Source organism: Chelon labrosus (genome assembly GCF_963514085.1).
Source record: "Chelon labrosus genome assembly, chromosome: 1".
Taxonomy (NCBI): Eukaryota; Metazoa; Chordata; class Actinopteri; order Mugiliformes; family Mugilidae; genus Chelon; species Chelon labrosus.
In genome coordinates this window covers 14,309,082-14,330,482 of record NC_140337.1, presented here as the reverse complement: position 1 = coordinate 14,330,482, position 21,401 = coordinate 14,309,082, and the positions used below count along the sequence as shown (strand labels likewise).

Here is a 21,401-nt window from a genome sequence, read left to right as displayed (position 1 = left end):
AGTTGGGACTAATGGAGGGGGTGGCGACCACCAGTTACCGCCTCCAACAATCAGGTTTGAAAAGCAATTAGTAGATAAACACAGCAAGCAGTCTAGTGTTAGACTCAGGGTAATCAACGGAGAGGATCAGATACTGTAGGTTCAATTCAGTGCAGGTAAGTGAAGTGCAAGAAGAAAAAAAAAACAATACAGAAATAAACCAAAAATACTTACAATTACCTCACATGAAGTGGCCCCTGTAGACTTAATTTGCTAATTTTAAAGATTCCTTATGAATTTTAAAGAGAACGTTAATGAAAGTAGTTTAATCAAAGCATGCTGCCGTTGTTAACATGTGTTTCCTACCTCTGACATATAGATTTGCCGGGGCAGAGTAGCGGGTTCCATCGTTGTTGGTCGCCACACATTCATACTTCCCCTGGTCAGACTCCTCGCTCTGCTCTATCTGGAGGGCTCCTGGTTGGGAATAGCAAATGGGGTGGCCAAGTATGTTTGGTTAAAAAGATGTTGTTGGTTTGACTTTCACAAGTAAAAACAAAAGGCAACCGACTTGTTTGACCTCAAGGAGGCCAACATCAGGCCCCCCTCCTCCATTTCTAGCTTTGTCCTTTCAAAGCCTAAGTAGTTTGAGGAAAGTTGTATTTAAACAATATTTAATAGTATGCATTAATTAAATAATACTTTTTACTATAAAGGCTATATTTGATAGTTTATCCACGGATCATTATCACAGCCCGATCCACTGGCTGAAGTTTAATGGAGGCTGTGTAATCCTACTATAGGTGAGGGATGGCTGCAACTGATAATTGACATTGCAATACAATACAATTTTCCCTTAAAAGGTCTAAAGTAGCAACACGGGAAAATAAAATAAACACACTGTCAACCAAAATCCAAAGGAAAATAAAAGGAGAACTTCTACGTTATCTTCTCTCTCTGATACTTTTACCTTGTTGAGGACCTCTTTAGAGAAAAAGCCTGATTGCTTATTGGGTCTAAAAAGACACTCATCTTATCGCCAATAGAAAAAAAAAGTCATAATTTCTCTACGACGAATAGGGGCAAGCCCGTCAATATACAACATGTCACTGGACTGGTCAATATGGGGATGAGTGATACCGCTTCAGGGAAACATGGATCAAACAAAAGAGGTTTACAGTATAAGAAAGCAGCATAACAAGGGAAGACAATTGAAAGAAAGAAATTTAGGTATGAATTTTAGCATATTCAATCACAGATTCATGTAATAATATTCAGCCTGCTGAATAATTTGGGACTTCATCTAGGTGAAGTAGCTTTCAAAAAAAATGCAGCGCTTACAAAAAATAGAAAAATGCTGCTTAGATATCTGGAAAAAATTTAATATTATTAAAAATTTGGTATTATGTAAGGCAAAACCAACACATAACCCTCTGTAACAAAAGTTTTGACATGCAAATCTTGGCAAGAAATGTATGTCGACACAACTTACAACCTTCTGACAACCCTTAGCTGAAAAATAAAATGCAATTGTATTAGAAGACAAAATTCAAAATATCGGCCTGAGCCGACAAGAAAGTAACCAAACACTGCTTTAGCTTGTGAAAGCTACAAAAGACACCCATAAAAATCCACCAATGGGATCAGCAGTGTGGTGTCACATGACCCAGGGAAAAATGGCTTTATGCATCAACAGCTCTCCAGCTCCATGTCACACGGCAAAAATGAGCCAATCAGGTCCTCGCCAGACTCTACTGTTTGCCTTTCCCAAACCCTGAAGAAAAAAAGTCAAAAAGTAAAATAGTCTCCAAACCCAAGAAAAGTAAGAAAAATAGGTGAAAGAGAAAAAAAGCACCGTAGAAACTTTATCAAAAAAGTGGTTGTTTGGGCTTTTTTGTAGAGGTACAGGAGAGGAAAGCAAATAGAAGAAATGGAAAAAAAAGTAGTTTGCAAAGATAGAAAGAATTCTTTGGGAGAAAAAAGCAGAGGAGAGACAATGTTGTCTTCAGCATGCCTGCGTGATTCCACAGCATCTGTGCATACTTTTAGTGCTGAACAAGAACAGCTAAGGGGGAAAAATGCTTGGTTGTTTTAGTTGGACAAAAAGAGGGACACATGATTCGCTATGGCCAAAAAGAAAACAAAAATGAACGTAAAAATATAGTTTAAAAAATAATTGTCATTGGATATGCTTATTTGAGCCAGGGCAAGCATATCACAACTGAGCTAAACAGGCTCTTGAAACAAGAATACAAAGGAGAAAATAAAGCATAGACAGAAAGATGAAAGACAAATTTAGTCAACGAAACTATAAGGAGGAAGGTCCATATGAACGTAATGGGATTTGGTCTCGGTAAACAGGACAAAAATGGAGGTGATTCAAGTGAATGGATGAGTTGACAGCAAGAATGAATTTGTATTATTTTCATTCTGTGAACGTCAGTTCAGCACTCTTACCTCTTATTGGTGTACCACCTGGGTGGATAATATGAATGCAAATAAGATTAGAAAGAAGAAGCATTAGTACGAGTAGATAGAGGCTGGGGGCTTTGGAAGAAGAATCAAATTAGGTTTAACAGGGTACGTAAATAAAGGTACTACAGGAAAGAGAAAGGAGAGAGAAAGAGAATAAGAACTTTCTGTACTCTACTGGCAAAGAAAGACAGGATTCATCATAGAAAAGTCATAGGTCAGAGAGAAGAACTTGTACATTGATGTACCACGGGGAGGTGCCATTTTGGAAGTGGCAATGACTTCTGAAGACCATTTTCTGAAGGGAAAGACTTTCAGGACTTTGTGTAGGAGATTAAGAGCACAGGTATTTAATAAAAAATATGGTTCCTTTGCTTGACCTGAGCTAGCCAGAGCTGGTCACCTCCCTAAAGGTGCTGGTGTTAAACAATTAAGTAAGTGAGTGGTAGGTGAGTAACAGACATGTGAGGACAGATCACTACCCAGGTCAGTATATGACAACACTAGGCTGAAGTTTGGTGATTCTAACCTCCAGGTAAGGTGATACTATAGCTGCAGTGGTAGGACACCGTGGGGTGAGGGAAGAGTGTGTGTGCCTCTAGTACTAGCCCTGAAACTATCTGTTAGTAAAATGCATGCCATGCATTTTAATAGTTGTTGTAACATGAAAAATTAGTGGGGGTGATGTGTGCTTTAGAGCTAAGCACTTACCAAAGGATTCTGTAGATTTAAAAATATAGAGAGAAGAAAGACAGCATAAGAATATGATTATATTCTTTAAGTACGTTTAGTTGACAAGGTTTCGTTAATGCTTTATCAAGTCTACGTGAATCAAAGCCGCACGTTAGAAATAAGGGTTAACTCTACACAGTTCTGTTGAAAACAAGTCAGCAAGGAAGTAAGGTTAACACGATGATTTAACAAAGGACAGCCGTGAAATCTGTGAAGACAGGTGGTCAAACATACAAGACTTAAAATTTAAGTAAGTAGTTATGCTAAGGTGTTGTTAGCTGAAACATAAAGCTGCAAGCTTTGATGACACTTTTAGAAAGTACGATAATGTCTCTATTGAGAGATTGAAACCAAAACTGGGAATATTGGGGTGTGTCTCAGGCAAATAAAAACAAAGCTGGCAGCTAAACATTAAAGCAGGGACTGTAAAGTCAAAGAATCGAAGGGTAAGGGGAAAGCTTTATGAAGTTTTACGCACTACTGTGGCTGATTAGAGACCATAATTCATGGTTTTATTTAAACAAAGCAAATCATCTATTCAAAGTAAGTTTTAAGGTACCTTTTTTCGATGGTAAAATTTAAACAAATGCACAAGATCGGTGGTTAATTTGCTTTTCTGCATGTTTTCCTATATTGAAATCATGTGCACTCCTTTGCAGATTCTGAATGAAGCCGAATGTTGAATATTAATTGTTAAAATCAAAGAAGTAAGTATGAAGAAAATGGTTCTTTAAAAAAAAAAAAAAAGAAATAAAAAAAGAAATACTGCACCAATGCAGTGGAAAGGAACACAAAACGGCAAAAGAATCAGTTGTAAAAAGACACAGCAGTGAGCAATGAGGGCAGAAGTTGGGGCAGAAGCCAGCAAACACAGAGGGGGGACAGTCCCAACAGCCCATGACAACACTGGAAGACAAAGGGAGACACACACACACAGACAACACACACCGGGGCGTACAGAGAGAAGAGGACAGGAAGTAGTAGAAACAATGCCATTACCTACAAAATTAAAAGCCAAATGAGAAGTTAAATTATGGGAGGAAGAAGAGGATGAGAGAACAGAGGATACAATAGGGGAGGCAGATCAGATAGAAGGAAACCAGAAAGAAGACTCCCTGTTTGGTAATTAAGTTTTCAGCAGAGGAAACCTACCTGATCTGAGCTGTTTAATGCGGCCATTGTTGTTGGTGGTGTTGACAGGGAGGAAGTCTTTGAACCAGGAGATGTCTGGGTCAGGATTGCCGCTGGCAGCACAAAGCATGGTGGCAGTGCGTGTTCGCTCCACCACTTTCAACTGTGGGCCCATGTCTATGGTGGGGAAACCAACAGGCAGCTGGTCCTCTGTAAACAGGTTAGAGACATTGGAGAAGAAGTCAGACTAGCAAGTGGGGAGAGCCGGTTGTTTTGAGATGAATGCCAGAATGAATAAAGCAATCAGGAGAGAAAGAGGAATATAAATAAATAACAATTTTTGCGACAAGTGATCAAAAAATTAAATGGCAGAATAGATGTTTTTGCTGCACTGCTAAGTCTGTCAACAAAGCAATAATTATTTCTAAAACTGTGGCATTCAAAATGGTTTTCTTTTTCGCCCACATACAGTATTGACAGGGACAACAAATGAACAAAAAATGACAGTTAATGGAAAAACATTACATGGCATAGTTAACGCATCTCTAAGTAATTAAAGGAATAGTTTGCTAAATATGTGTATTGGCTTTTTCTGCAGAGAGTTGAATAAGAAAATCAATAGCACTCTCATTCCTGCCCATCATATATGACACTATAGCTAGCTGCTGGTTAGCGTAGCTTAGCATAAACAGCTAGCTAGTTTGGAATAAACCTGACAGTGCTATGGTTGAATCTTTATGCTAAGCTAAATTAAACCTGAGCTGGCCTTAACTTTAGAAGTAAGATGTGACACTTGACTAACACTTGGCAAGAAAGCAACTATATTTGTATTATATTAAAACGTGAAGCTCTTTCTTCAGCTGTGGAAAGGAAGAACACACAGTAGCTACACATGTTTTCAGCAGAGGTGGAGCTTTGATGCTCTTTGATGATGGCAGGTGGCTTTGTCGTGTTGTATAAGCTGCCTTGTCCCTGACTGCGTCTCAACTCACTGACTGAGCAAAGGCGGGCTACATCTTGCTGCCGTTTGAGATGTGAAGGAAGATAACTCGCGTTGCACTTTGCTCCAAATACGTTCTTTTAAGAAAACAAAGCACATCAAAGTCTGGAGCAACTTTGTCTGAAGCTCACTGCTCTGAACAGGAAGTATTTTTGGCTTGCAGCGAGTGATCTCTGAAAGCCTGCTAATTGGAATATTCCTTCCCTACACCATAAGATCCCCATATGCAAAATGTCTCCCTCTAAGTGTTAACCTGCACAACAAGACCTTCCTATCATGACTGCCAATAAGGTTTATGTGCACGTTTAAGTTTTCCTTTCCCCGCTGTGATATGGCTAATTAGTGTCTTCTGTTGCTTCCGTAAACGCCACCTTTTTGGAAACTATTTCTTCATTAAATTTTCATGAGGCGACATCAGTCTGGAAACAGCTTTGAGATGCCGTAGCCTGCACAGAGCCAAACGACAATTATGGCCGCCTTCCAACAATGCTTTTGGGTATCTGGCATGAGAAACCACCTCCATGGATAAATCTTCTCAGAAATAGACCGTATTACAAATGAGGGACTTCAGACTGAACTGCAAAACTTTCCCATACAACTCTGTGTCCCTGCCTGAACTGATGTATGATGGAAAGGTATGGCTTGTTGCATATTTGAAAACAACCACCTCAATATTCTCTTCTAAATTTAGTTTAATGAATTGTAATCCTATATAGTGCATGCACTACATTTAAAACTAGTCATTTATTGGCAGGTGCGTTCTCTTAGATACGTAAGACATCTTGGCCTTTGCTTCCTTTACATTGTCTACAGTATATTATGTTATCTTTATCCCTTTCAGTGTCCATTAACGTAATGAGAGATGCTCCGGCTTTACTCTTGTTAAAACATTTGCCGGTGCCTGGCATTGTGTTTGTTTCTTGTTGGCACAAAATTGCTGCTCATTAAAACAACAACCACTTAGTCAATTCCCCTCAGTCACACAGTAGCCATATTTAATTCACATCATAATTAAAGTAGGGAAGTAAAGCTGAAGGACAGAACCAATTTTAGAATTAAACATTTTAGAGATTCCCATAACTCCTTTTTTTTTTTTAATATTGTGAGTTTGTTTTGCCACAATTCATATCAGGCTGTAGTTACATGGTTACAGCTATAGCGCACTGTATAGTATTTTAGAAATAATTAAGTTTCTGACATAGTTTGCTGCATTTCATAATGTTTTTAATGCACACAATTTATCAGTTAATGAAATATGGCATTAGAAAAGGTTTATGGAAATGTAAATAGTTGAGAAAACATTCTCGATTGTGCAAAGACCTCGTTGTGCTTAAAAAATATGAAAAAACACTTTGTAAAAAAGGGTGAAAAGGCATACAAATTAAAATTAATCTTTTTTTTTTTTTTCAAGCTCAGGATCTGCATTAAAATGCACTGAATAGTTGTTCAACACAAACTGCTACAGGTACAGTACTCAGTCCATGCACAAAGTTCAGTGACAAAAAAAAAAAGAAAGAGGAACAATTTTCTTCTACAAAAGCACCACGTTAACACCTATGAAATAATGAAAGAACAGTTTATTGTGAGAAACCGCACTGCTCGTTCAAGAGTACAAAGGCAGGGAGGAGGGGGAAATGAATTAATTGTACAAGGTAGCTCCTGTCCAAGCTCCCTCCAGCCTGTTCAAGGTCGAACAGACAATTAGTTGATTCTACAGTGAGTCAAAAGTATACCTGATCAAACACAATAGCCAGAAGCGAGCCTAGGAGCATAGATGCGTGTTGAATATAGTAATTGGATGTGACAATCCATGCGAACTAAAAAGCAACTCTTGTGAAATTGGAATGTATTCTAAAACAAAGTGCTCAAGAGATCATAATTTAGCTGTCTTTTAAGATGTCAGAATTGCTCTCATGTTGCAGTATGCAATGTTCCTGGTTATTTAGGTCTAAGAAGAAAAGAAGAGGGTGCCGGACAACATTTATTTTAAATTGCAACTGGTGCAGCCCAGGTCAACATGATAGCTTTTCAGAATCATTACCCTGTAAATCAAAGCATTTATGCTTGATTTACTGATTATCGGTATCACTTGTAAAACTTGTGAAAGGCTATGTGAAAATAAAGCAGAGTCAAGTAAACAAAGGGCGCTTCAACCAAAAGCCATCTTCCCTCTCCTATAGATTGAGTGTTACATGATGCTAGCCTGTAATTCCAGTGCAGGCAGTTGATGTGACTCCAGGCAGTGCGTTTAAAATTAATGATCTGTTACGGAGGTTTCTGGCCTTTTGAATGCATTCCTCCTTTGACTAGAAATATAATTTACGGCTGCTTCGCGGACTCCTCTAGTACGGCCGCAAATCCCTGACATCAACAGCGAGGCATCTGAAAACTTTTCTGGTAAAGAACTCGAGATTCAGAAACAAATAAAAGGAATAATAAACAGTATTTTGATGTTCTCAAGCTGCCTGCAACTCTCCACTCTAGCCTCATTTATTTCGCAGGGAAGTGAATTACCATTGTGATAATAAATAAAGGGAGGGAAATTGAACACATTTGGTAGCTTGCGCTGTGATTAACAACTCACGTCAACAGAGCTGCGGCAGCATTTTCCTTACAAGGCCAGGAGACCGAAATGAAATCAGATTAATCACGGTTTAATCACACATGTTATAAGTTTTTTGGAGAAGCTCGGTTATTGACAATGCGTTAAAATAAAGATTGAAATAATTAATCAACCTGGGGCTAAGCAGTTAGCAGTTTTTCCCCCATGTGCTGCTGTTTGCAGTTTCGGTAATAGTCACGAGGTTGGGTTCGGACTCGCGTATATCATCAACAACGAGCTGCTTCATTACCACTGTAGGAAACCTGAACTGCATTTTGATATGAGCGGTAATTAGAAACGTTTATTGCATATTTGCTTATGAATGTGGAGGTTAATATACTATATGGTGTATGCCTTGAACGTATGCGCCACACTGTACAATTTATGAAAGTCAAAGCTGAAAGGTGCATTAACAGAAAAAAAATAAAAAAAGAAAGAGTTTTTACATATTTTCCACGCTTCCTTATTCCACCGCGCTGAGGACTGCAATCTCAAGGACAGTCTAAGACAAGGGCAGTTTCTGCTTTACAGACCCATACTGTATATTCAACAATGGATCTACACACTAAATGAGATGGAAGGGAGAGAAATGCTGAAGTCACCTTCTAAAGAAGTGCTGAGCACTGGTGCTTGATATAAAAAGACTCCCAATGACAATTTGCACACATTAGCCACTGCCAGGCTATCAGGCCATATGAGTGTGTGGTGCCAAGTATCGGAGGAGTATAAAAAGGACATTGGCTCAAAAAGTACCTCAGTGAGCAGATTTTTCCAGAAGACATAAGGCCATTGGATATAAACTCGCCCCATTAGCAGATTATATCTATTGATCACTCATACAAAATACGAGCATAAGTGGAATCACATTTTCCTTGTATGACAACAGTGGCCATTGCAGTTTGTAAAATGTTGCTTGAGTGCAGCGATAAATTTGGCACAACTTGCAGTCATGCTGCTACCAACATGCACACGCAGTAAGCTACATACCTGCTTTAGAGACAAACTCAAAGAGCAATCATCCTCCTTTTTAGAGGAGTTAATTAAATACACATAATGGAGTCCCATCATATGACAGTACCATTCAGTGCTGATCAGTTCCTATTACATGTCTGCTTAGTGCTACACCAAGACCGTTGTATGATTGAGTCTGAAGTGATGTTTACAAGGTGTTACACAACTAATGCAGTTACGTCTGTGGAGTTGAGTTCATTAGAAAGACGGGGGGACTCGGTAGACCGCCAGGGCGCCTGCTTGAGTTTGACAGCTTAGTGGCTCCGGGTCCGCACATCAAAATTAAAAGCCGGTTTGTTCCCCGCTTAGCACCTACACGAGGTCCGCAGAAACTTAAGCCTTTCTTTGTTATCACTGGTTCATTTGGTGAATGTCAAGCTGTACACAGAGCACAAGCTTTCAACAAAGCAATGTTGCAGTAAGTTGTTGTTGCCAAATATCGATGCCGTGCTAACTTATCTACTTAAACTAACAGCTTAGCACTAGAGAAGGTTTGGCAGTATCTGTAATGAATACCTTGGTATAGATGATAAAATGCTGTTACATTCTACAAATAATGACGTTCTTCCTCGGGAAGTTGCAAATTATCGGAAAGGGGATTATTCCCCATGTTAAGCCCCTACTGATTTTGTGAGTTGCAGATGCTCTTTTATGGCGCTGAAATCACATTTGCCTCCATATATCCCCAATAAAAGAATGTGAGAACAAAGTATGCCTTTGCCCTGGACTTTCCAAGTGAAGCCATAAAAAAAAAACATAAACCTTTCCGGTCACATTCTGGCTTTAGTTCTGTGGTTGCTGCACAAGGATTGGATTTGGTCCGGCCCTTTTCTTCCCAAGCGGAACAAGACTTTTCACCCCACAGTTGAGGTTATTCTTCAGGGAAAATCCCTGCAGGCCATAATAAGATATATTTGTTGGACGTGTTTGAGTGGATACAATCTCCTCAAAGAGGCTGTCACAGGTCACTTGCTGTGGCAGCACGGTGGAGAAAAGTGTCCGTCAAACGTATTGTTGTTCAGGGATCCCGTTTTAGCCCAAGATGCTGGATTATGGGAAGTGTGGGAATTTTGGGGCAGATGTCTTCAAGTATGACACACTTACATTTTCTTACATTTTACACTCCACATTTGCTTTGTCCTAGAGATTATTTCGGCCCAGTTTAGGAATTAATCTGATTCTCTCTACCCCTCCCAAGATAAGACTTCAGCCAGAAAAAAAAAAAAAAAAAAAAAGCTACAAAACATTACCCATGGAGTGTGACAGCAGTGCTTATTTTTCTGAGCAGCCTAAGCCAAAACCATTTTTCCCACCACACCATAGCATATAATTTGAAGTTGAGGGACACTGATTAAAGCTCTTTCCACGCTCAAACAGAAGATCAGAAAATTTAGCGGGGTTAGAATGCTAATCATGTTTAATCATAGTACTCTTACTGAATGCAGAAGCATTGTTTGGAGTTGACTTGTTTCGTAATGCACTAGCTTGCATCGACTGAATCAGGACTTGGTGTTTCATAAGCTAGTTGGAGGCTATTAATAAGTAAAAGAAATCCAGGCACACATTTAAGGCAAGGGATTAAAGACTTGTGTATAAGAGTAAACAGAATTTGCAAGGATAGGGCTAAGTTTGTAAAAAAAATATATTTTTTATCAAAATGATGTTGTTGATTTCGAGCACAATGACATGGAAGCAATGTCCAGTGTAATTTGCCTACAGCTTTCTAAATAAAATAGTTGCAGGACTGGTTAATACGTCCGTTCAGAAACGACCTGAATCCTCTTCAACAAAATGTTCTGTTCAGCTCCTGTTCCACTGACATATTCAATTATTATTTTTTTTTTTCCCTTTGGCATGGGAGAGGGAACTGTTAATTACGCTTTTGTTTTCACACAAACAAAATTACTCAACCAAACGTAAGCGCTCTTGATTAACAAAGGACGGCAGCCATTCCATTTTGTGCCAGTTCTATGACGGCATCTGTTCTATTTTTTCTCTCTAATGTTTCACCACTTTCACCCACATCACTGCTGATTTCCTTGCTCTATTTACAAGGTGCACTTTAACTCTGGTAAGAGGTGTACTTTTACAATCTACCGACTTAATGATTGGCAGGTTCTAAATCTGAGCCCACCCTTTGCTTTATCAGCTACCTGCAGCTTGGTTGAACAATCTCAAACCTGGACTTGGACAGGAGGTGCTTTACCCAACGCTCCATCCATCATTCTGCCCCTAAACTTTTGCAGAGGTGAAACTTGTCCCCACGTTAATTTTGGATCGTAGCTTTAGGACGTTTTAATATTTCGTCTTGCTCATTTTCAACTTTATCTTGTCCTAGAAGACCTTTTTTTAAATATCATTTCTAATCTCAACATACTACTCCACACATGCCAGGACATGGTCATCAGCATATGGGTGTCTTTTGACCGCCCTTGGTAAAATACTTGGAATAGCTGAGATCCCAGTGAAAGAGTTGATCTTTGACATTAACAGCATACACTAGCATTCATGAGAGGCAGGTACAGCCGTTAATTAAAAGTTAACAAGTCCAAAAAAATAAACTGTCTGCATTACTCCTGAGCAAAATAACGAAATCACAAACAGAGATGTCTGAATTTTCCCTAAATCCCCTACGATAATCCAAACACCTGTATTTATCTCATTGATATATCCCAGTGCTGTTTGGCACATGTGTTGTCCAGTCTAAATAAGATTAGGTTTTCCTCTCGAGCTTCTTTTGAGCCTGATTCCCCAAATAAGCCTCCTGGCACCTGCATTGGGTAGATATTGGTTAAGTAATCCAATAATGGAAAACAAAATGCTCAGCACTTTGTCTAATAAAGCGCACGCTGGTGTGCGGTGGAGGGATAATTCTGAACATTCACCTTCCTGCCTTGCGCTTTAAAGGATCCAGGCTACTGACCTCTGAGTCAACCTTAAAATTGTTTTTAAAATATGGCCTGTGTCTGGACTGATGTGGTCTTTATGATTGCCCAGGCTGGAAAGGACTCCCGAGGAGCTCAAATGCGAAAGCGCATCCCAATTATAAGTCCAGGGCCATAGTTCCTTATGTTCAAAAGCCTGAGATAAACAGATTTGAGGAAATGTTAAGTGGCGAGGCATGACTGCTTTCCCCCATGTATGTTTACAAATGCTGTCTGTGTGGGACTCGCAGGTCAGAACTGATCCTTTTTTTATCTAACAGAGTGCTGGTGAGTTCATGTTTGCTGTGTAAGCCCATGATCCATTTATCTCAACTGAGGAGATGTTTCAGTTTCTTAATAAAAGCAATGGGGTGGGCAACTTAGAATATTCTGCCAGTCGTTAATCTTATTATCTAGGTATATGTGCATGTGTCTGATAGTGTCCGGCATGTGTCAAAGTGAAGACATTTACAAACCATCCGTCACGCTAAAGCTTTCAGAAATAAGCAGAGTATATTTTTGCAAATGTGTCCCTGTTCACCAGTGACAAATTAGGTCATTTAGTGGAACAGAAATCAGTAGTTAAAGTTTAGCTGGGCTGAGGAAAATGCGCTTCAGTTCAGCTTATTAGTTGATTGTACAGGTACAGAGCAGGCTAATGAATATTACTGTGTATGCGCCGCAGTTGGCTCAAACAGCTAATTTCAATTTACTGTAATAGAGTTTTAAGAGGAACATTCCCACTCCGACACAAAGTGGCATTAAGTCCCCCTAGCTTGGTGCCGCTAAAAGGTAGTTCAGTAATTTGCTGAACAAATACGGCCTCTCTGAGAAGACTGCTAAAACCTGAGGGCAGAAAACGAGGAGCCGTCGACTGTCCACTAAATTTTTATTTTACCGCAAGTGCCTAAAGGAGTGAAAAAGGAATGGGTTGTGAAATACTATCCAGTGTGTTCCTTAAAACCTCGGCGATGATGAATGTTGGAACAAAATACTGGAGGAGGAAGGTGAAGGTGCAGAAAGCGTTCTCAATCCAAAGTTCATAGCAGTCTGTCTGGTTGAAAAATAGCATCCTTTCCCCCTTTGGCCCGCACTGATTGTTTTTTCCATAAATCCCCTTTGAGATTTCGTAATTAATTGAACTCTGCTTATTTGTCATTAAAAACCCTCACCTAACGTCTCGGATTATGAGGGGACCATTGCAGTTTCAATCTATTAATCATCTGCCCCCCCCCCCCCCCCCTCCTGTTTTTTCCCTCCCAGAAAACCCTTCACAGATGAACAATCGGAGCTGTTATTCATTCTGAATGACATTGGAGAGGTAGTTGTAAAACTCTTAATTCAACAAACTGGCACGATAGTTTAACATTTAACATTTATGTGTCTTCTTTTAAATCCTTTTAACCATTAATATCCATCCACAAGATACATAATTAATGCTGTTCATGCAATTTCCATGTCTTGCTATAAGGAAGTAGCAACGTTGTTGTAGGAGAGCCCTATAGCAGAGCATTTATTTAGATTTTAGTTTAAGTTTGATAGAAAGTGTTGGGGAAACAGATTTTAAAAAGTCCTAAAATGACCCAGTTCCTCCAAGCCTGCCATCCCCCATGGACATTTTCTTTATGGCCATCACTGCTGGGGCAGATTGGATCAGCCAAGCAGAGGGCATGCAACAGAGACGTACGCCACTTCTGGCAGGGCGCCCCTGCTCTCCATAGGCCCCATGTCATTCATAAACATGACGGATTAGCTGTGATATTCCTCCTTTTACAACATAAGTGAAGGAAGAGTGAGGAAGAGAATGAAAGGGGAGAGGGGGTGTTAGTGTCGGATGCCCCTCAGGGGTAGTGCTGAAATGGATGGGTAAAGAGGGAGATGAAAAGGAGAGATGAAGCAAGAAGGGCGGAGAGGGGGCCTTTCTCTGCAGGCCTGGCTGGGCAAGCAGCAAGGCAGGCAGGAAGCCAAGCACAAAGCTCCATTTACGCTCAGGTGCCCCCCCCCCCCACTCCCACCCACCCCTTCTTGCTTTACAGACTACACGTCAGCTCAGCCAGATGTACAGTTCTGAGTAAAGATCACCTAGGGGGAAGGTAGAGAGGGAGATTTCTAGACCTGTTTCACCTACAGTCATGTCTTTCCTCTACACCGCCACGCCGCCTTTTTGCGAATGCCTCAATTTACTGCTTTCATCTAACTCGATCCGGTCTGAGACGTTAACGTTGCTTTATGTTAAAGACCCCCTCCATCTCTCTTTGTCTGTCTTTGTCGCCTTCTTTCCCTTCCATCCTTCTCCCGCCCTCTCCAGGATTTCACTTTGCATATTCCATTTGCTGCTTGTTACCTTGAGCAATGATTCCATTTGCTTCCGAAAACAGTGCCCCATTTATTTAGTTGGGGGTTGGAGGGAATGGGGGGGAAAAAAATAATAAAAAAATAAATAAATAAAAACTTTTGCTCTTGTCATCTCATCTGCCGTCAACCATTTTTCAGTTATTACTAGTAATATTCAACAAGGGAGGTTGAAAAGTATTTGACAATGCTTTCAGCTATTTGCCAAACACAAAGCTAAAATGGATGTCACTTAGTTTCTCTCAACCTCAAGAAACGCACTTTTTTTTTTCTTTTTTTTTTTATTCTTTACAGTCCATCAACCCTCGTTTGATCCTCTTGAGTGCATTAAGCATTCACAAATAAAGAGGACGCGGAAGGGAATATATAAACAACCGTACACCACCGCCTCCATTCTCGCCAATGCTCCTGTCACTTTGAAGCCAGACATCTGCTGCATTTTTACGTTTTTTTCCGGTTTATTCATTGTATGTTTACCCTCTTACCACCCACCTGAGATGACTTTATATTTCAAAGTTTAATAAGGTACGTGTGCGTGTGTTAACATTTCAAATTGAACCATTTAGATTGATTCCATTGTTTTGTTTGTGCAGGGTCAGCAGATGAAGGCAAAGGACAGAAGCTGGAGCCATCAGGGGCCCAGGACAGCATCAGCGACTAGGTGAGTCTTCCTACCGGGCGGGGAAACGGACAGAAGGTAAAACCGTGAGACACTGAGTTGCTTCATTAACCTTCATGTACTATACATTCAGAAGCAGGCGGGTTAGTTTGATCCAGCAGGCGTTTCTAATATCTTGGCATGTATTTTCAATTGGCACATCATCCGTTTTAAGGAGTCCGTGTTTGTTACCAAACGTGTTGACATGTAAAAAAAAGTGTGTGTTACTTGGCTGGCGAAATAGCATCCTCTCAACTCTCAGAGTGCCTCCACAAAATCCTCCAACTTGAAAACCCACATTTAACATGACAGTGGCAGACATCTTTGTGGGTCATAGTTTGAGACACTTCCACTTAAACATGGTATCATCAGACACAGACGAGTACCCGACGAGACGTGTGGTTTAAATGTCAGAGGAAACCGACTTCAGACTAGTTCACTTCCTCCTCGGGAAAGGAAAACCTAGCACCAGGCATTTCAATAATTTATATAGCTAAAAGCTTGCTACAGGAGACGGGAGTATAGAGATTATTCATGCTTGTTAACATCCTGCAGAGCAGACATCTTGGCTCTCAAAGAACCCTAATGGAAAGTGGGGTTATATCAGGCTTTTCAAATTTAGCAGACAGGCCTTCTACCCCAAAAGTGTGGGTGACGATGGGTGTCACAGCAGGCAGCGGCTGACAGTATTTCATTATGGAAATTGCCACATGTTTTGAGATTTGACGGCCGAGTTTGAAGCTGATGAAACATCAGATGAGAATATGAAAGATATTATCCCTCTTTCCCTTGAATTAGTCACCGCGCTCATCTTTGCTGTACTGAATATAATAATGTATCGACTAATCACACACAAAAATCAATTTGCATCACTTTTCTACAAACTTGTTTGGTCGTAATTAGCGAGCAGCCTCTCGTGGCTTGGGAACTTTCTCAAGATCATTAGATGCATTAAGGATGACCCTGCAGTATCCAATTAATCTAGTAGAAAATTACCTTTGAGTGCACGAAGATCAAAGCTGCTAACATTAGCACCCCTCGACTACCTGGCTCTGACTCTCTTCATGTTATAACTTTAAGTTCCTTTTGGTGTAACTGATGAAATAATAAATGTTATGCTGCCATATATTGTACTCACACCAGCCAAGTATCCCCTTTAGAAAGGTGGCCTTTGAGTAACTTATGTATGTGACATGGTCCAGTGGACTCTGTTTAGGGAAGTGTTTTTCTTGGTAGAAAACAGCCATAGCCTACGGTTCAGAAATGCAGACTGTAGTTTGTAAGGTTTAAATAAGATAGAAACTGTATTTAGCATGATTAAATATCTAATTTAAAAATATATGGTTAGAGGATGCAGCGTATGTAAGTTCCTAAACTAAGCTAGTGCACATGTAGCCCACCTGCTAAGCAGAGGCACCGTCAGCGTATGTTAGCATGCTGACGTTAGCATTATGCTCAATGTGCAAATACACCGCAACAAACTGCTGTAGTAGACTTTTACATGCCACATAATTTATTACAGTTTACTAAATTATTATTACTGTATAGCCACGCGTACATCTTTAGATTAAAATGATTTCAAAGACACTATTTGCAATGTAAAATGAGTACTGTGAGGTTAGCGTGGAAGACAGTTGGCATCTATGGCCAGCAAGGAGGGGAAAAAAAGCACATACCTCATTCATCTAAATCAATAATTATTAATTTAGCAGGCTGTGTTTACTTTTATTAAAACAAATACTAAACCACTGCCTGTGCAGAGTTATCTATCATGGTCAGTGCAGTCCAAGTGCCTTTGAGGCCCCAGCAGATGTTTTCTCACACACCATGCAGACGGTAAAGTCCGACATCCATCTTGTCAACAGCATTTCTTTGGTTTAAATCATCCTGCATACTGTACAGATACTGATTGGCTCTTATGATTAACCATGCAATAAGTTATAGAGGGTTGTGGTGGACGTTTTTTTTCCTCCTGAGAAGAGATCAATTTCTGTGAGGACAGTCAGCTCCATCTTTTTAATTACAATAATGAATAACTTGTCATTATGTGCTCCATTTTTGTGACGTATGAGAGACCGAGTTTGGGGATTGAAAGAAGGGTGGCGTTGAGGCAGTATTGGCCAAATCCCAAGCAATAACTCTGCCTGCAGATATGAAACATCTAATGGACATGATGATAATTGACTGTCTGTGAAGGTGGTTTCAGTTCTTGTCCCAGCATACTGTGGTGAGAGACAGAATACCGCTTTTGAGAAAAATATGCTGGAAATACATAATGACTGTGTATTCACATGGAAAGAAAACTGAAACACTAGTAACTCTGAGAAACTTTTAGTTCAGTAGTCCTACTGTAAGAGATTATGTCTGCATTAATTGTGCAAAAAATGTATTCCAGGAAGTTATTTTAATATTTAAAAACTCCTAGAGTGAGTCAGCAAGTTTCCCTGGCACCATTATTTTGGGCGAGGGGAAAAAGAAAAATGTATTTTTCCGACAGAATTGAGTGTTCCATGTGGCAGCTCGGGTCTTTCCATTTATAGAGCTCCCCGCCAGTAAACCAGAGAATTGTATGGAAGCTGCCGTCCCCCTCTTTGTCCTTTTGCAAGTCACTGATCACAAACACAGTAATTTTACAATGGTCACTTGCTTCTTCTATGGCTGCACTTGCACCGGCAGTCTGGACCACTGACACAGCATTTATCCTCCGAAGCAATTTTAGCATTCAGGCTGGTTTTTATTCATCTTTCCCCCTCTACACTTGTTAGAAGTGTGCACAAGCACACAGACGAAAAATTATGTTTTGCAATGAAAATGAAGGTACATTCTAATCATTGGAAGCAGTCACGGTTTTCTTATTTCCGCTGTCCACACAATTTGTGTTGACCCACATCTTATGAAAATCAGATAGTTTGGAATATCAATTAGGCAACTTTTCGTGTCTTTTGGAGAGTGGAAACTTTTTTTTTTTTCTGCAACAATGGCAAAGAGCCGAGTGCGCGCAAAGAGCCGAGTGCATACATTGTCTATGAATAATCACTGATCACGTCGCAGCCTTTTCCTTGTATGTGGAAAGATCCGTCTCAGCTACACAGCTTTGACCGTGCCATTGCACCATTCCATACAAATGGAAATGATGCATTCTGTTTTTCCGTCACAGGAGAGCGGCTTCCCATTTTCCGCTCCCACTGTCAAGTTGTGCACAGCTGCATAAGTTTGCTCGCTTGTGTGTGGGGCACAGGAAATGGCTGTTGACAGCATAATGGGAGTATGAGGATGCAATATAAATCCTTAATCATGCCTGAATCATGAACTGCAGCACTCAGATGCACACATCATTCTGCTGGAACTTCTGCAAACCGAGCGTCTAGACCCTGGGAGGTGTTTTGGCTACATTTTCAGCCATTTGTTTTGTGTGCTTACAGATAACTGCCCTAACATTGTCTAGTAACACTGTCTGTACACCTATATCCATGAATGAAATCAAATACAGCTCCACTGAAATTATATTCTGGCCAAGACACCCAAAATGTGCTGCCGTTTTGTATTTCAATCCCTTCTTGTCATTCTCAATTACCGAGCAAATCAAGACGTCTTTAATTCAAAGACACGAGTTGCATATGAGTTGGGTCATCTCACAGTTAATCAAAACAGAGGGCTCAAAAAAAGTGCAATAAGAAAGCCCGTACCTCATGGCGTAGCCTGGCAGATTTGACTCAGAACATCATTACGTTTCAGGGTTCGCCTTTCATGCAAATCGTTTGTCTAAGCCTGGAAGTTCATTACTAATGGCGGTTCCCATCAAGTTGGAGGCCCATCCGAATACTAATATCCCCTGGTACTTTGGATTTGTCACCTTAAGTCCCCTCTGCTCATAACATGGCAATTACAACAATGTGCTTTTCCTTCATGGAATTAGGCATCGCCCCCTGTGGGGAGCTTCCCACAACAGATGCTTTGCAGTCGTTTCCACAGACCATTGGAGCCTAAATGAACTAAAGGAACAGTCACTTTATATGTATTAGGCCTGGTGTAATAGCACTTATCTTTGTTTGCTTATTTATTTATCTCTTCAGTCGTGCACTTTTGTGCAAGTTTCGTATTTATCCACTGAAATAGCCAGAGGAGAAAAAATATTTTAGATGCTGTCAGTGACAGCTTTGTGGAATGATGGGCTGTGGCTATATTTATTGTACTACACAAAGTATTTTTGGAAGGAAGAAGCTTTTTGGTCTCCTAAATAATGCATAATGCAACCTTGATGTTACCTCAAGTCCCCTCTTAGAGTACTATGCTCTTACAATGCAGTGTGTCATCTTACTCCCACCTTCCTGAGAGGCTGATCATCCTTACATCTGTGAATAATGTGTATATCTTAAATACCTGATGTTTAGCTAGAGGTTGTGATTATGGTAGTAGTCAGTGTCTATTTGGATATTTAGCATCATTTTCTTTTTCTTTTGTCAAATTGTGACTAAAACGTGATCACTATTCATAATGATTATTCAGGTATTTGATTTATTATTGGACTTTTAAAGGCATCACTCCCAGTTTGCATTATATATATCCTTTCTAAGAGTAAGACAGACACCAGATGATATCTGTTTTATCACAGATTATTAGGTAATTCCCTGACTATATTTTATGTCCACACGAGGCAATGTGTGGGCACATTACTTTTATATTTGCACCAAAGCAAAGGAAGAAAAAGCTTGCTCTTCTTTTTCTTTTTTCTTTTTTCTTTCGGTATGTGATGGGCCTCTACTCACCTTCACTACATTGATGGGAAAGGAGAGCGAGCAGAACAGCAAAATGGAAATGGTAATAAACATGCTAATGCTAGGCCGTGGAGCCGGGAAGAGCGGCTTCTACCCGTCCCTCAGCTATCTATTGGTGTGTGTGTGTGTGTGAAGAGGAAATACAGAGATAGAGACAGGCCGAGAGTGAAAGAGAAGAGGAAATGCGCGCAATATTGCGTGTGAGCGAGAGCACGCGCACACGCACGCTCGGTCCGTGCTCCTGAGTAAACAGGAGAGAGCTGCATGTGAACGTGCCACCTTTCTCTTTCAATCGGCCTCTGGAGACGGCGCAAAGGGCCTTTTGTTGGCTCACTGGTGAGATAAGAAGCGGGGGAGGGGGGAGGGGGTTGTGGGCTTCAGAGACTCGCAGAGCCAGCTTTTTTTTTTTTTCTATAGGATGGAAGCACCCCACTCAATAGGAACTCATTTGCCATGTTGTGTAATTGTGGCGCATAATGGAGCACACCTCATTCAAGCAGCCCAAGGCTTTTTTTTCTAAAGCCATTTTCTCCATTCACAGCCAAACAAGTCATGTTTTAGAGAGATATTACGCAGTCTTTTGAGCTGAGGGCCACCGCATATTTGCCTTTGAATAGAATGTTTTGTGTAATCAAGATAAATTTTTGCTCGGCGCTTATTATAAAAGACACGCTGTCATCCAACTCGATACTTGTCATCTGACTTTTATTCCCTCTGCTCGCTGGAAGTAAACAACGTGGCTGACCTTTCCCGCCTGGATTGTTACACATGTTTGTGTAGAGAAGTGGCGGCTATGAACGGCCACCGGTCACTGGGAGACTCTGACACGGAGTCAGCCGGCCACCAGAATACGGCCGCAAACAATGTGCGCTTGTTAATCACATGAGAATACGCTGCGTTATTTTCTACACGGTCAAACGAATATCAAAGCTGAAGTGCAGAGATGAAAAATGACTGATTTGAAAATTATTGCTGAGCTTTTCCATTAAAACACCGCAGGCTAGGAGTGGATGTCTATTTGCATAATTTAACTGGCATCTTAATTATTGTGTCACAAATCTGTATGCAAATGACTTAAGTCACTTAGAAACGGAAACTTACTCGGCTAAACGGCTAATGGGCTAAATCTTATCAAGTTAGAATGCACAACGTGAGCGTAACCAGGGTCTCGGTTTGGGTTTTGAGTGAGCGGAGTTGACGGCGAGAAACAAAAGAAAAGAGGACAGGACAGGACAGACATAAAACAAATAAATGCAAGCTTACCTGGGTTAGCTGGGAGGAAAGGGTATGTTAGTGGTGTGTGCGTGTTTTTTTTTTCTTTTGGGGTTGTCGAGAAGGACCTACCACGTAAAACAGTGAGTCTGGTGGTAGCGCTCGTCTCTCCAACACTGTTGGAGGCGACGCATTCATATATGGCTTCGTCTCGGGGCGTGCGCAATGGCTGAATTCTTAGCACTGAACCAGAGCCGTCGTCGAACTCAATCACCTGCAGGTGCGAGAGACAGGATATGTTAAAGGAGATTTTTTTGTTCACAATGGGTGAGGGACCTTCCGCAGAGAAACAGAACAACACCATTGAGGACATTTGGCTAACAACACTGATGGGGACTGACAGGATGTGCTTCCTATGACAGAAACGAAAGCAGCTGCCTACCTTACATTTAACCCTAGTGATTTTATGTTCATCTGTGAATATTGTGGTTATGTACTGTACATGTACAAAAAGTAGCTTACAGTATTAGATTGCTTGTTGGTAATATGTATG

The 21,401-nt window shown here is 40.5% G+C and overlaps 1 protein-coding gene across 4 annotated transcripts in view; it reads right to left on the bottom strand.

Moving 5' to 3' along the window:
• The window catches only part of LOC311490724 (receptor-type tyrosine-protein phosphatase delta), a 121,488-nt gene that overhangs the window by 42,123 nt on the left and 57,964 nt on the right, over nucleotides 1-21,401 (bottom strand). For all 4 annotated transcript variants that reach the window (XM_084548370.1, XM_084548373.1, XM_084548371.1 and 1 more), the window contains exons 4-6: nucleotides 20,981-21,122; nucleotides 4,336-4,524; nucleotides 346-456 (exon numbers count right to left, since the gene is read on the bottom strand). In XM_084548370.1, the coding sequence (XP_084404496.1) occupies nucleotides 346-456; nucleotides 4,336-4,524; nucleotides 20,981-21,122 (442 nt within the window). The remainder of the gene's footprint in view (nucleotides 1-345; nucleotides 457-4,335; nucleotides 4,525-20,980; nucleotides 21,123-21,401) is intronic.